This window comes from Pararge aegeria, chromosome 2 (assembly GCF_905163445.1).
Source record: "Pararge aegeria chromosome 2, ilParAegt1.1, whole genome shotgun sequence".
NCBI classification, from domain to species: Eukaryota; Metazoa; Arthropoda; class Insecta; order Lepidoptera; family Nymphalidae; genus Pararge; species Pararge aegeria.
The window spans coordinates 2760502-2777213 of record NC_053181.1 but is presented as its reverse complement, the minus strand read 5'-3'; the positions used below and the strand labels follow the sequence as shown (position 1 = coordinate 2777213).

Sequence of the window (16712 nt, the reverse complement as noted above, 5' to 3'; positions counted from 1 at the left end):
TGACCATGTTAATTGTGTTGCTCTGGTTCTGTTCCACGGCCAAACTTTTCGGAGGCGTATATAACTCCTGAAGCCGCTCTCTTGATGCAGCAAAGGCCACTTGGGCTATTTGCTTCAGGTGATCAAAAACATATGTATTTTATTTAGCAGAAACAACGTGCAAGATTCCCAACGCCAGATGTAGCAGCGTTACAGGCTGGCGACGATGGCAGTCCATGCGTGTCTCCAACGCATCAGGCGGACTTGCACGTCGCGCTGGCACTATCGTCTGCAGCGAGCGACACTGCCAGCGAACTGTCCATGGCTATTATGGAGAACGAGCTGGTGGAAATGAAAGGTAATCAGCACCGTACAGTTATTATACAGAATTAAGAAAATAAAGGAACCTTGTACGCGACTTATATTCATGCACCAAGAACCACTTTAGAGTTGTTTCTCGAACAAATGGTTGGTCACTTCATACCAATTGCGCCTTTGCGCATTTTATGTATAGGTATATATATTTATTGTTTTTGTTATTTCTTGTTTTCACTTTTAAATTGTGCAATAAAGACTTTATCTATCTATTTATCTACCATTTTGCAGTTGACAGTAATTATTTTACCTCTAATGTTCTAAACATTTACCATAAAATGGGAAAATGAGAAAAAGTTTGTATGTTAGGTACATTCCTTGGTAGTAAAGTGAGACGTAAGCGGGGCGTGTTCACTGTTTTTGGACACAATTGACTGCATACAATAATGGCTGAATGAGGATTATGTATGTTCTTAATTCTGTGATTTATTATATACTGACGTTTAGATAGGCAATCGGCTTGACTGCAATCACACCTGATGGTAACTGCTATAAGAAGGGCGCGCTTGCTAAAATATGCCTATTCACTCTTGATTTTAAGGTACCAAGATTATAGGTACCGGGGAAGCTGGAAGGGTATTCCAGAACAGACCAGTATTAGAAAGAAAGAAGCAAATCGCTTCGAACGTGTTGATGGTATTCCAACTACGTGACGGTGCAGATTCTTTCGGTGCCTCGCAGTTCAATGGTTGAAAGGAGATGGTTTAACCAAATCTTATAGCTCGTGAGCAAACTCTCCGAAATGTATATTTTAGAATACCGCTAGCAAAGCAACCTTGCGACGGTGTTCAAGACTTTGAAGTCTACTGAGTAAAGCGAATTTGCTAAAGAGTCTTCTAGCACGACGATACACCGCAAAGCAGCATTGTTGCAATGCTGCTTTCACACATACCATATTTTCTTCGAGCAGATAAAATGCTATAAGTGGGATGCGACAAGCAAGAACTACGTTTACGTTCCCATGTTTCTTCTGATCTTTGCAATATTTCGCGCTGGTTTGTTACCCTACAGTGCAATGTATGCTTTTTATTGTTTCTTTCGTCAGTTGGGAAGGCAAGCAAGTGGTTACTTTTTGTTTTTTGTGGTAAGTGGCATAGCCTTGCCAAGTTAGCTGCTAATTTGATCTAAAAATCGCATGGGTCTTCACCATCCGAGCTTTTTTTCTACGATCCGTTAACAATAGTTCCCTTAGGATTAAGAAGGTTTTGAAATATCCAAGAGGTTATTTTCAGTTCCTTTATCTGAGAAGCGTTTGGTCTTAACACCAGTGTTCTAGTATGAATGAAAGAACACACTGCGACAATGATCTGGTATATCGTACACATGTATTTATTGCTTAGTAGTGTGCATTTTATACATGCGTAAAAGAACTGCCTATACTCAAGGTTTCAACAAAAGTTGTTTAAGAAGGTTTTATTTTATTAAGTATGAGTGAACCTGCGTACACATTGCCGATTTTGACTTCAGTATTATAATAATAAGTCACATACTATCTAGTAGTAATTATGTACTTTTGAGCAAACATGTTCATATTTTCGGCCACTTTTATTATGTAGCCGTAGATGCTTTTCTTTCACGCATAAAGCTCACTAAGTGCTAGTTTTCATTACGCCGGGGCAGTTTTTAGACGGAACCCGGAGTCTGCACAAGTGTAGTGGCACCTTGGCATCCCGGACCTGTTTAAATAGGAATAATTTCATTAAAAAGCTTAAAAACGCAGCGTAACGCATTGCAGTACAATAATACTCTTCAAGCGAAAAATAATAATTCATATAACATGAATATTGCTAACCTCATACAAAGCTCGGACAAACTTTATATTTACGCTGGTACCGACAGTTCTTAGCATTGTGTTGGTGACGTATCCATAACTCTAATCCTCCCACATGCTCAAAAACAAAGCAGCTTCAAAGTCAAAAGTCAAAGTCAAATATTTCTTTATTCAAATAAGCACATAGTTGCCACTTTTGATTCGTACATTACATGTAAAATATGACATAGAAGTGAGTTGATGGCGATAACTAAATTCGTCAACATAAAACTAAAGCTACGAAGGTTCCGATCGCGCTCTGGTCTAAGAAGAAGCCCACAACATACTTAGCCGGTTGTTTTTTTTTGTTATCACCATCTCACATTGTCATTTAAAACTATTTTCCCATCTACCTTACTTCGATCCACGCGATGGAATCTTCGTATAATTTTAGTCACTATGTAGTGCTATCCTAATATATTGAAAAGAATCTGCCATCTCATCAATTATTTTTTGTTCCCATCTGTGCTCCATTTGAAGCGCCACATGTGACATACGAGTGTCTCTGGAACTAATATAATGTAAGAGATTTTAGTTCCTTGGAAACTCGTCACAATGTCGAGCTTACAGCGCCAAAATGGCGTCCAATTGGAGACAAAAACGAAGTGAACTGTCACTTTCTTGTCCAGTTTTAATAATACAGTTCAGTGACTGGCACTGACATTTCGACCTGTTTAGACGGTCCGGGAAGGCATCCGGCCCGGCGTAGTGACAACTCGGCCTTACACATAGCACTGGCATTATCCTCTGCAGCCAGCGATATTGTCAGCGAATTGTCTATGGCAATTATGGAAAAGGAGCTGGTGGAAATGAAGGGTAAGACAACCTTCATGAATTTCTCCAAACTGTGCTAAAAAATATTCGATGAACGCAATCCTCATTGTACACACACAAAATTTAATATTAGATTAAAAACGTTTACACTAGGCTCCTTAACTCAGGTAATTGTAACTTTACAATTGCATGTGTTGATTGTAGCATGACTCGATTTCTACTTAATTCAAATTTCATGAATAGCTTTTTATTAAAAAAAAAAAAAATATCTGCCTGCTCTTCTAAGTTTTCAAAGAAATCAATGATCTAATCTAACAGAATATATAATCTTTACGGTCGAAATGAATGATTTTTAATTTATTTTTTATACACTCAAATTCAAAGCAATATTTCAGGTCTGGAAATTAATGTGCTATTTTTATTTATTTCTATCAAATTCTGCAGTTCAGTGTTTCTTCTTACCATTAATAGACACTAGATTAAACTGGGCTGGAAAATTTAAATCGCGATAAAGTCGACCAAAACCAAATCACGATGACATTCCTGATTAGAAAATAGTGCCATCTAGTGACAATACTGTTTCCGAGTATTATTTTATGTATACTCCTTATTTGCATACCACTAGAAGTTGAAGAAACAAAAGAAGAATGGAAAAACAATACAGAAGCAGAATACAAAAGGCGGCCTTATCGCTTAGAAGCTATCTCTGCCTGGCAACCTTAGGATTAGGAAAACATGATATTAGATTGCGCTCTTTTGGTTTCATACTAATCGTACTTAACTTTCACGCGATCGAATAAGTAGACGTAGGTAGACAATCTCACACCTGGCACATTGTACATATTTCTTGGTTTAACTATTCCCAAACTATACAACTCCTTGTAAATATGATTATTGTAGTGCACTACGAATAATATTATTCTTATTGCAGAGCCAAGTCGCCGTACGTTGCCTATCGTCGAAGACGGTCTTTCCTCAGGACACGCATCCGACACAGACAATAATAACCCAATAATTCAGGTGTGTATTACGTTTGTTAAGTTCGGTATCCATTTTATTTTATATTTTATACCTTTCATAACTAAGGTCAAAAAATGTAATTATTAAAATAATACCTACTATAAAAGAAATGTAACGGATACAATCTTTTACTGCTGCCTACGCCTATCTCAACAACAGACCTGAAACCTTCAATTTTCGGCTGAGAGAAAGGAATGGATCCTCGATAAGATCGTGAACCTGTAGTCCTTGGATAGAAGCAGGCGTTTCTATGAGCTATTCTATGATATTGCTTTGCTGTACGCGATAACTAGCCGCATCTGTATCACTTTAAAAACACCAAACAAAAGATATTTCCTATTTTTCGGTTGCACAGATTATTCAAAATGTGCTGACGCAAAATTCTATTTAGAATTAAATTAAGCTTCATTTGCTACACTCCGCGAAATGCAGGAGCGTCTATACGGCATCTTTACTTCTATATCTATACTAATATATAAATCTATACAGTTCCGTTAAAACTATTAAACTATACATCCGATTGAATTGAAATTTTGCATCTATGTAGAGGATACATTGACTTAATGGATAGGCTAACTTTTTTATAAGTGTTAAATCTCCGAAGTGTATAGCGGGGGCGTTAATGATTAGAAAAAATCATAAATTTTGAATTTTAACTTTTTTAGACATAAAATTTGGACAGAATTTTTTTGGGCTATGTTACGAGCAACAACAATGTATTGAATGACAAGAACAAGAACAAGACAAACAAGAATGTTTAAATCACAAAATCGGTTACGGGGCATACGGGGTACTAATAAAAAAAATTAAAATTTTACACTAAAATTCCCACAGACTTAAAATTTAATAAAAGTTTCATGTTTGTTAAGGTCACTTACTATAAGATTTCGAAAGATTTTAGCCCTAGAGGAGAAAGTGGGGGCGTCAAAATTTTTTATTTAATTATAATTGTTGATAACATCCTAAAGGGGTTTTTATAGAAATAAATGATGGACCAAGCTGTGGTAACCTAATGGTTAGTGAAAAACCATAATTTGTTACATAAACAGAGGAACACTTTGAATGCCATGCAACGAACACATCCTATCAAATTACACCCTTCGGACTAGAACGCAGTTTAGCAGCTTAAATAGGCATGGGGTTAGTAGGGACTTCCCTGGACAAGCTTGGCCACAAAATGCTTTAATAGGTACTACGAGTACTACTTAACTTAAGTGCGGAAGAGTTTATGTAAGATTTGCAGTCAATGATTGCAACTATCTATAATTTCCAAATAATACTGGTTGCCTCTGGAAGTAGGAGGGACATCTTTAGTTCTAAAACACATATCTATATATATAAAAATGTTATGTTGGTTTAAGCTTTATATTAATTGTAGTTTATAACTCTAGTTCTTATCGTCATTATCAGTGTAACTAATGCCCCACTGATGGGTAAAGGTCTCTTATCACGTAGGAGAGAAAGAATTACCCCCACCGTGCAGATAAAATACTCTCATTTGTAAGAAGTGATACAGACTTGGATGGATAGATACTTAAGGTGGCCGAGGCTAGCAAGAAAAGTAATTGCCAAAAACAAAGTTGAGAGTAAGTTCAGAGCTCTGAAATGTTTCCACCGAAGAAAACTTCTGTTTATTTTGGTGGAAACATCTTAGTAGATACAGTAGCTTCGGAAACACTGGATTAAGGATTATTATATCAATAAATTAATGAAATACCTACAAATGAACGGTACATAATTAATAATTCTCTCTCTTTTTTCTCTATTTTTCAGACTCATTCGGTAACAATAGAAGAAATTGTAGATAGCGGAACTAATACAGACCCCCACTTGTTAACTGATGCAGACTTGCACTCTTTAGATCCATTAGGTAAGTGGAAAACTTATTAAGGAAAAAATAAGTGGCATTAATATATTTTTGTCAGATAATGCCAAGCGAGAGTCAATATCAATTTAAAAAACATGGCTTTCATGGCATTTCCGGCAGATGTAAAACATAAAAGTTCATATAAAAATAAAATTAATTATTATGAGTATTTCTTATCATTTCAATAAATTTAATACTTAATACAGTATATAATATAAAAATAAGTTAATATGCAGTAGCACATAGAAGTATGACGGCATAAGAGAGCGCCATGTCTCTTGCCGTGATGGCATAAGGCACGATATTACTGCCAAGGTGCGCTGAGGCTGAAGCGAGATGACCTATATCAGAAATAAATTCATAAATCTTCTGTTGCAGCAACGGCACCTCCGCCCCCCGCACCCGCGCCGCACCGGCCCGCAGAGCACTCCCCGCACGTGCACACTCCGCACTCTTCACACGCGCACACACACTCGCATTCGCCGCTGCCCTCGCACACACCGCACCACCACCACCACGAAGACGTGTATCCCAGGTGAGTTTGTATTTTCTAGAGGTATTAAACGTTCATCTTAACTTGACCCGAGAACTGGTTGGAAATACTGGAGTATTTACTGTTGCTTGTCATGCGTTAAATTATATGTCGCGTTTTGTTATACAGAAACAGATATATTAACATGCAGCAATAATAGAGGAAGAAAACTATATAAATACACAGAAAAAAGGGTTTCGGGAAAGAACAATGCTATCAAACATTTACGCGTCAAGTTAAATTGAACAGACCATAAATTCCATGCGGGTAATTTCTACTTGTTGTTTGGAAAATGACTTCGTTGGACAAAGTGATAATATTTGTTCTATAAGATGCATGATTGACGCAACTCAAGCCATATTTTGGTTTTGTTATTTACAATTTTGTAACATAATTTCAGGAAAAGGCCAACATCGGCGCAGAGTACAGACTCGGTGGAAATAAAACCGGCCAGCGGCGATGAAGGTAATAAACTTTTGTTTAACACAGTTTTATCCGCAGACGGAAGATGACTTGCCCTTGAAAATTCCTATATTTGCCAGTGAAAGCCTAGTATATTTAATACTAGGTCTAGCTGTTTAGAGTATTACCCTTAGGTTAAGGCCGCAATCTACCACGCTGGCCCAATGCGGATTTGTGGACTCCTTTGAGAGCATTTTGGAGAACTTTTAGGCATGGCGGTTACCTCGCAATGTTTTTCTTCACCGTTGAAGCAAGTGATATTTGAATTTTTTTAAACGCACATAAGGTTACTGCTTGGATTCAAAGTCAGCCCCACGAAAGTGAAGTCGAAGTCCTACCCACTGAGCTATCACCGCTTCATAGAAAAAAAAAATATATATATGTGCAAAGGCGGCCTTATCGCCTGGACTGATCACCTGTAGGCAACCTTTACATTAAAATTCGATGCACATTTATTTCAGATGAAGCGGATACCGATTTAGAAACTGACAGACTTCTCGGTCAACAGAGAACGGATGATCAGGGCTTCTTCGATGATAAAGTAAGTGTTATTTAAAGCCAGTTTCATAATAAAAGAGTTGTATACGGAAACCAATAGGACTAAGATGCGCGCTAGGAGGTTTTATGTCTACCCATTGGCGTGCCTCGATGTTCTAGTAACAGCCTCGTTTAATTCCTAGCGGGGCAATTCGGGAGTTACCACTCTATCGACTCTGTCGACAAAGACATGCCTCTGAGTAATTAAGCGTACCAGTACGATACCGCGTAGAAATTGATAAAAATAAAAAACTAAGTAAATAAAAATCAAAAATATTTGAAAATATATCTTCCTTACCTGTTCTTTAATGTACGTATTAAATATTTTCATTACGTTTTAAGATAGAAAAACTGCGTTCAAAATAAATAAATTAAAAAAAAATATTTAAGTATGTATGTTCTTTTCAATTACTTTTCAATATTTTTAAAACACTACACTATAATGGTGGGAAAATTGTATTTACATGACACGTAAGAATTATTAATTACTACACGTATTTACATATGTGTAGTAATGTTGAATGCAAATTCTTGGAACACCGACCAATTTAGCGTAGGGCACGGTGAACACCTCATTAGTCTAAACATAGAAATTACTAATTGTAACATGAAATACAATATGTAAATAAAATAACACGGAAAAACGTTAAATATAAAACTTGTTTAACTTGACCCCAATAAAATGGATATAAAGAACCTCACATGGAAAACAAAAATAGCAACCTCTTTCGAATAATAATTAATTCTAATCTATATAACCGTTTCTTCATATAACACTTGTACCGTATGATTCATTGGAGCATAAAGTTATAACTGACGGAGTGTTCGCGATAAACGGCATTCGTTTTGAGTCGTAACGCACGGCCTTGCTCTCCTATTATACTTTGGCATAGTATAAAAGATTTGATGATTGTTTCAGTTTATGCCTACATGCGATTTGTCTCCCAGAGAACTGTCATAAGCCACAATTACTTTTTAAGTTCAGTTTGACTGAATGACCTTGCTTTAATATTTAATATATTGCAAGAGCATGTCGTGCTCAATATTAACTGTACACTTATAATTTTTATTTATTTATTTATTATAAATTAATTAGTACGGATTTCGGAATTAGTAGTAATCCACTGACACTTATTAACAATTACATTAGTATTCTCATTATACTTATGAACTACGCGACAATATGTATTTATTTAAAATTAGGGTACAAAAATAGAAAAGAGAGAAATACTAATAATTATGCTAAAAACAATAAAAAGAAAAAAAAAGTATATTATAGAATAAAATGTGCTGTGATTGTGCCTAAAATTGTGATTTTTCGACGGTGAATATCATGAAATGTGTGATTAAAAAAGGAAAATATAAAAAACAAAAATAAAAATTTAAACGACACAAAAGGTTAAAACATTAAACATGTGATACACTAAAATACTAAATTTTTTTAAATACACGTGGCGAAAGTTTGAGTCTCATCTTGTTGATTTTTATTTCTTACAAACGAAGTGGTACTATACTATTTTAATGATATGCTGGCTCCGGAACTAGTTGAATTAATTCTACTACATGAATCAATGCTTCATTTGTAGTCGACTCATGGCGCATCTGAGAACACAAATGTTTTGACTAATCTCTGCCCACACATGCATTAAGTCACCACATTAACCGGTGGCCGATCGGCGATCAGTCAGCATTATCATATCCCAGGGCGCGCGTGTTTACCGAGTGATAACGTTTATCGCTGAGAAATGACCAAATGTTCCGATAATATCAATTTACTGCTATATTCAACTGAAATAACATCAACCGTTGCATCAAAACATTAATTATTTCCTAAAAATGAGTCAAGAGGAAAATATGCATTTGGTTGAAGAAAAACAGCACGAAGTTAACAGTGAAAAACTAAATGAAGCAGGTTTTATATTAAAAATAAATGAAGAAAAATCTGTTACGGCTGAAGTTGCAGTAGAAAGTAGTTTAAACATCATTAATAGCACGTATATAACAAAAACAAGTGCAGATAAATGTGAGAGTGTTATAAATAAAAGTTTACAATTAAAAGCAAATGGAGAAATTTTGGCCCTAAAGCTAGTCCAAGAAGACGAAAGTAATGATAAAATTAATATCATAAGTGACATTATGAATAGCACTTTTGAAAAATGTATATTAGATGGTGAAAGTGGGAGTGTGAACATAAGTGATCAGAATGTAAACATAGAGAACATTGAGTGTAAACAAACTGATATTTACGCAGATGCCTCTGATGACACGTGTCGAAATATTTACGAAAGTTTTGTTCAAAATGAAAATAGTGATGTAGAATTGACTAAAACGGTATCAGACGATGAGAATGGAAACAACTTGCCTGTTGTAATTAATAGCGGGGATTTCAAAGATTTACAATGTGTAATAGCATCAGAGGAAGGAAGTTTAATACATGAACACTCAAATCCGATTAATGTTGTGGATGATGATTCAAACGTAAGTGACCTAAGTGAGAAGGGTCATTCTGATAAACGGAAAAAGAAAAAGGTATATACTAAACATATATCTAAAAAATTGTTTCATATCTATTTAATACAATATAAAAAATTAAATACTAACGTGTTTCGTCATTTAAAATATAGTACTAGTACTATACTTACCTATCTTTTTTTATCAAAAATCCGAACCGAAGTAGGTAACTAAAAAAATATGAATTTTTAATTAATTTTAAACCTAAGTAATTAATAATATATGTCTAGGTACAATGAGGACATTTCTCATACCTATACCTCAGATAAAGGTGGTAAAGAAAATGTTACGTGATTTAGCGCTATTCTATTCGTTTTTAAATATTTTTAATCAAAGTAAAAATCCTTCTCAATGATTCTATTAAATATTTTATAATAGGTGAAGACGTAGGTATTTTTAAATTTAGTTTAGTTTATTAAAGTAAATAAAACCCAGATATTAGGTAATTTTGAGAAAAAAAAGTATAGTTGTAATACCAAAAAAACATAAATTATGTAAGCAAATTTTATGTCATGACTTTTTTTTTCGTCGCCAGTTTTAATCTGTAACATAATTTATTGAATTAATCTATTTACTGATAACAGTTGCGCGGCTCATAAAATTTCACTAATATAACGATAACCATGAGAGATAAAGTTATTATAGAACTATCAATTGCTCGTATTTTTTGTCATTCAGTGAAAAAAGGTGGGTACGTACCCACCTATTTGTTAATAGAAAAAAATTATTACGGAAAATGTCGCGACGGTTTTTTTTCCCGCGCGCCAAGACAAACCGACATACAACCAGCATCTTTCGCTGCATACAGCCGATATTATAAATATGTATAATAAAGGGTATAATTTTGTTTTTAAAACATAAATAGTTATAAATTGTGGATAATTTGATAAAATTAAACGTAAATTTATCATAATAGTGGAAAAGGTAAAAATATATGTTCATTTAAAAGAAATGCCTAATATTTTTAAACGCATATAACCTCTTTATGGTTATTAAAAATAATTTGTAATACCTGACTAAATTAAAAATGCTCCATCTTCATACATATAACTTACAGTTAGGTACAAACTAAAATTAATCGGGTCATCATAAATAAAGCATAAGTAAGTACTATTATGAGCCTTATATCAATGCAATACGGTCCACGTTACAAGCAAGTATAATGAAAAATATGTTTATTAATTGTTCCCAGGGTTGGCGCAAACCGAAGTCGCGAACGGTGATGCCCTCTGGTGGTTCCACAGGTACGGCGCGCGAACACACTCACGACCCTTCGGAACTTAGAGAGGAGGACGCGTTACATAATGGAAAGGCGAGTAGATAAATAAATAAATAAATATACTACGACAATTCACAAATCGCCACCTATCCCCAAAGTAAGCGTAGCTTGTGTTTTGGGTACTAATATGACTGATGAATATTTTATGAATAATAAACATTAATACCTATAAAATACCTACAGATAAACACCATTTTTCAGCACACAAACATTTTCCTGTTGTGGGAATTCGATAAAAACGCGGACAACTTCTACTTCTATTATATCATCATAATCCTCGTCATAACAACCCATTACTGGCCCACAACAGGGCACGGGTCTCCTCCCACAATGCGAAGGGGTTAAGGCCGTAATCCACCACGCCGGCACAGTGCGGATTGGTGGACACACTTTTGAAAACATTATGGAACATATGTTTTCTTGATTCACCGTTGAAGCAAGTGATATTTGAATTGGTCAAAAACGCACATAACTTAGAAAAGTTCAGGTGCGTGCTGGGATTCGAACTCGGCCCCCCGACAGTAAAGTCGAAGTCCTACTCACTGGGCAATCACTGCTTGTTCAATATAACAATCAGTATTAATTATTATGTAATAACATACTAATTAATTATTCTTGTTTTACATGCATTTTCGTAGAGCAATAATTTATTGCCGATAAACTTAGGTTTTATACAATCTTTGAACTTAAAAACTACTCTGTGCTACTTCTACTCTACTGCGTTCACCAACCCGTCTGTCTAGCGTGATTGTGGTCCGTTGAGAGAGGCTTTTAGTCCAACATTGAACTTTCATTGGTTATAGTATATGTAGTTATGTTAAATCCATAACCCTTATCGGTTTCGACGCGACATCGTACCGAACCGCTAAATCTCTTGGCAGCATGTTTTCGTCATCAGGGTGGTAACGGCCGAAGCCTCCCACCAGAGAATATTGGGAAATTATAAATTTTTATATTGCTTCTGCCGGAAACCGAACCAGCGAACCTCTTGAAACTCTTTGACAAAAATAAAGCAGTACATATTTCTATATATATAATATTGTAAATCTTTAATCCGACCATTTTTCTTTTAGGATAAAGACGGAAAGAAGAAGAGCAAGAATAAAGAAGGTAAAAGAATATCATTTAGTTTGTTTAACCTAAAGTAGTTTTCATATTCTCCTAACTAACACGATTCTTATTTCTCGTGCCGCATTCGGACATTATCATGGTGAGTTATTTCAATAATAATATTATATAATCTCAATGATGTCTATCTCTTAGTATAAGAACAATGACGGACTCCCAAATAAATTTTAGTTGAGTATTTTTTTTCTTGTCTACTAATGAAAAATTTGTCAATCTCTTTTGTGTGAAACCCGAATATTTTTTTCTCAATGTTTACTTTGAAATAAAGTCAGGAAATAAAGATATTGTAAGTTCAAAGATTTTAAATTTTTGACAACCAATGAGTATCTAAACAATGCCACATTGTCAAAAATATACGTTTTATTAGAGCTTTAAATCGAATAAAAAATATTGGAATGCATATTTGGAGTTGGTAATATCCGGACTTCGTAAATATAATTAATATCGAAAACAAAAGTTAATTATATTTTCATGTAAGACTTCATTAGGCACGCGTCTTTACAAACCTTATATAAACTCATTGGCTTATTAAACAAAACAATTATTAAAACACCTAGAAATCGTGTTTTTATGAAATTTCGATGATGTTTGTAATTTAATTTGATGTTAACATACTGTTTGGTTTAATTTTATGAAAAAAAGACCTGCTACGCTTTGTCATAAAATTACATATATAATTTAATTTATACCTATACATAATTTACTGTTTTGCTTGTATAAAACTTTTTTTATTGGGCATACTTGGGGAAAACTGGAACTTTTATTATGTAGAAATGTTAGCACCTCAGATTAATTAAATTTTTCAGAGGTTGGTACACAGCACTAAAAAAATCAATGGCCAATGGCAGTCGCCCACAGATTATATTCTAAGATAATATTCTTAAGACTAGTCAATTGAGTTCTCAATTAGAAATGGTTTTGTTTTCAGACTTCACTCACCTAACTTTTTGTGTTTTTTGTAACATTGTTTTGAACTTTATTAGAACTGTAGTAGGATAGCGATGAGGCCGCGAAAAGATTCAAGTAAACGTACCACACAATTATGTAATAATAATATAAACTACGACACTATGAACTTATTCTCTTCAACCTCGCATTTCATTCCCTGACCCTTCGGAGAACGATCTAACCCGCCAAGAAGTAATAACCCAAGTCTCCCGCCAAAACTCGCAGCCGTTCAGGTAGGATTCAATCAATTTGATTGGTTCCCGCCGTTATGCGTCGATCCGCGTTAACCAATCTGAGAATGACAACCGATCGTCTCGTTCGAAAATAAGATTAAATTTATAAAAACCAACAAAGAAGTGTAAATTACAACAGTAGATGAGTTTCAATCCTAACCACTTGTTATCCATTACAGATCTGGCGTCAGTGCTGATAGAAGGTGTGTTATTCCGTGCGCGGTACCTCGGCTCCACGCAGCTGGCATGCGAGGGCCAGCCCACAAAAGCGACCAGGATGCTACAGGCCGAAGAAGCCGTATCTAGGATCAAGGTATGACGAACAACCTGGACAATACCGGCCCTACGATTTCTTCTTACCCTAGTCTCTGTAATTCGATATTAAGGTGATAATAAGGCGCGTATTATTAAACTGTCATCAAGTTAAAACCAGGTTCTCAAACTCGTGAACTTGAGAACTTGTTTTTATCTCGATGTCGGTTTATTAGTACGGAGTTTAATATTAATGAGTTGAGTTATCAATACTAAAGCTTTGAGTTTAACTTACTACGTACTAGATATGTTTTTTAGTTCACCAAGCAAGTGACAAGTGTATCAGTTATCTTAAAATAAATTCCGTCCATTCAAAGACTACAGATCCCTCAAGTCAATTTTATAAATGCTTGATGATATTTTCTCCCTCGCGACATGCACGTACGTAGTAAGTTGCTTAAAAATTCAACGCAATTTTAAAAAATCGGAAATGTTATCTGTAATATTAAAACTAACATTAAAAATAAGCTGGAGGAATAAATTTGACAGATTTTATGTGGGTGATGTTTTTTCAGTTTTAATTTACTTGCTATTTTATCACCTGGATTATTCGTGTTATAGAATTGAAAACCATAAATTTTGAAAACTTAATTATGACACAATTATTTTCAGTTATAATATAGCACAGAAAGAGCCCCATTTGCTTTCCGAGTTTGACACCAAAAGATTTGTAACTTTTAATATTACAACTAAATTACCGATTTCTTTAAATAAACTATAATAGTTTTCTCTTATTGAAAAGATGTACACGCATTCTCTTTAATTACAAAAAAAAAGTAATGATATTGCCTGTGTGAATCGGTAAACATACTACATACTATGTTATATTATTTGTAGATGTTCGAAGAATATGAGCATGAAATTACACCATTGATATTCTTTATACACCCCCCCTGACATCTGTCAATCACCTTATATAATAGCTTCCATATTTAGTTAATTTCTTACAGTTGCAAACCAGTGGCGAAATTTGTGATGAGTTCTGAATTAGTTAAATTATGCATTTCATTTTGTTCCAAGAACGATTGGTTAAATTAACATTACTGAATGATGACGGTATTTATATTTATTTTGAATGCTAAATTACTGATGGCAGATACAGCGAAGGCATAGTATAACTAAACACCAGCTATACAACATTTATTAGAAGGACCCTTTATGCATTTTGACCTTCGCTCCTTTATATCCTTACAAGTATAATTCTACTACATTTATTTTTTCTGGTAATTTCATGCTCATTAGGATTATAGTGTTTTGAGAATGCTAGTGGGATAATATCCTGTCCTTTTTGTCCCTTAATCAACAGTACCAATGTACCTTAGTTTATATTCGTAGTATGAAATGCGTACCCGATGCTCGTATCTCCTTGGTGCGTTGCCTGCCAAGCCTTTTACGTCCCTGATGTCTGAAACTGGTGATCGGTTTACTGGTGCGACCAACGCGGTGTTGTTATTGGCTGATTTTATGATATTCTTGCTGCAATGGGAGTCTACGGTTCAGGAATAGTTCAGTTTACATCGAGGTTGCAATGCAAATGGATGTATTTTCTATAGACAAGGTTGCTTAGAAATGATAGACTAAAGATTGTTAAAAAATTTGAAACTGCCGAATTTCTTAACGCTTCTTCTCGGTCGAATCTGCTTTCTGAACCGGTGGTTGATTTACTAGAAACAGACAGTATCTTTCAAGAGTGCTTATAGAATAGGCATATTTGAAATAAATGAATTTTGAATTTGCTAATGTAATAATTTTCTAATGTACGACACTCTATAACTGGGAAATACTTGATGGTAATAGCCACAAGATAGCGAGGTGGGCAATCCACACTATTTGATGTCGAATCGCACGAATCCGCTTCATACTATAACAAAATAAAGTGAACTTGTTATTCTTTGATTTTACTGTCACCCACTTGAAATATAGTATATAGATTTGTATAATATTACTGCTTGAACACGTTTAGTGACTTACGTTATTTATCAAACCATAGTTATAGAATATATTTCGACATAGTGTGTTCTCAAACATCTGGCGGCATTGATAACGTACGTGAACACGTATAAACATTTACTCGCTCGCTATTGCGTGTCAATATACTACCAATAAATGAGCTGGCACAAAACACAGAGAATATAAAACATTATGGCAGCTGCGCTGTATATCAGTTTCTGTTCATTAAATACCATTTCACGCCGAATCTTTAGAAAGCATGAATCAAGGCTCATTGCCAAAGTGCAAGAATATAAGCCAATGACAATAGTAACAACCGTCGCTAAGATAGTTTCAATGTTTGGTGCAGTTATTTTACCATAGTTGAATCTATTTTGAAGCCTATTGTTACCTTTACCTGATCAGTGACCGCACACTTTTCTACTATTAAACCTTATACAGTCAAGTTAGGTAATTTTGGCAGACAACTTAAGATGGGCAATTATTGTGTTTGTAGTTATATTGTGCTCAGAGAAGACAGAGAGACAGGGTTCTGAGTTATTCAGTATCTTTCCTGACAGTTGATAAACCTTGACAATATGCCGTCATACAAAATTATGAGCTGCCAAGCTAATTTTGCTTTTCGTATGATTGATTGGCAACTTGTCTTAAAAGTTAAAGAATAATTTAGCCTTCGCAAAACATATCAACTCAACACAACCTTAATACAAATCAAAGCATTTAAATATGAGCTGTATATTATGTGGCATAAAGTGTTGTTTGAAGTGCGTGAGTAGCGCATGGCGTGGTCCACTCGTAAAAAATATTTAAAAGTTTGCTTTACGACACATTACATAAAGCTAGCCAATGCCTTTAATTACACCAGAGTCGATTTGTTGTTCTAAGGCCATAACCTGAATTCTTCGTGTCATTGAGATCGTACTCATAACCTCAGCTCCGAACTATTATTTGTGTATCAAGCTTGACGCCATAAAACAAGGAAAAAGTGTCAAATT

General features: G+C 34.8%; 1 protein-coding gene across 10 annotated transcripts in view; it reads left to right on the top strand.

Moving 5' to 3' along the window:
• The window catches only part of LOC120627767, a 236230-nt gene that overhangs the window by 206671 nt on the left and 12847 nt on the right, over window positions 1-16712 (top strand). For 8 of the 10 annotated variants that reach the window (XM_039895841.1, XM_039895832.1, XM_039895859.1 and 5 more), the window contains 10 exons: window positions 148-337; window positions 2843-2980; window positions 3870-3958; window positions 5732-5828; window positions 6204-6360; window positions 6758-6822; window positions 7281-7360; window positions 11060-11179; window positions 12220-12256; window positions 13635-13768. In XM_039895841.1, the coding sequence (XP_039751775.1) occupies window positions 148-337; window positions 2843-2980; window positions 3870-3958; window positions 5732-5828; window positions 6204-6360; window positions 6758-6822; window positions 7281-7360; window positions 11060-11179; window positions 12220-12256; window positions 13635-13768 (1107 nt within the window). The remainder of the gene's footprint in view (window positions 1-147; window positions 338-2842; window positions 2981-3869; window positions 3959-5731; window positions 5829-6203; window positions 6361-6757; window positions 6823-7280; window positions 7361-11059; window positions 11180-12219; window positions 12257-13634; window positions 13769-16712) is intronic. The other 2 variants (XM_039895867.1, XM_039895823.1) reach the window with 1 other exon arrangement.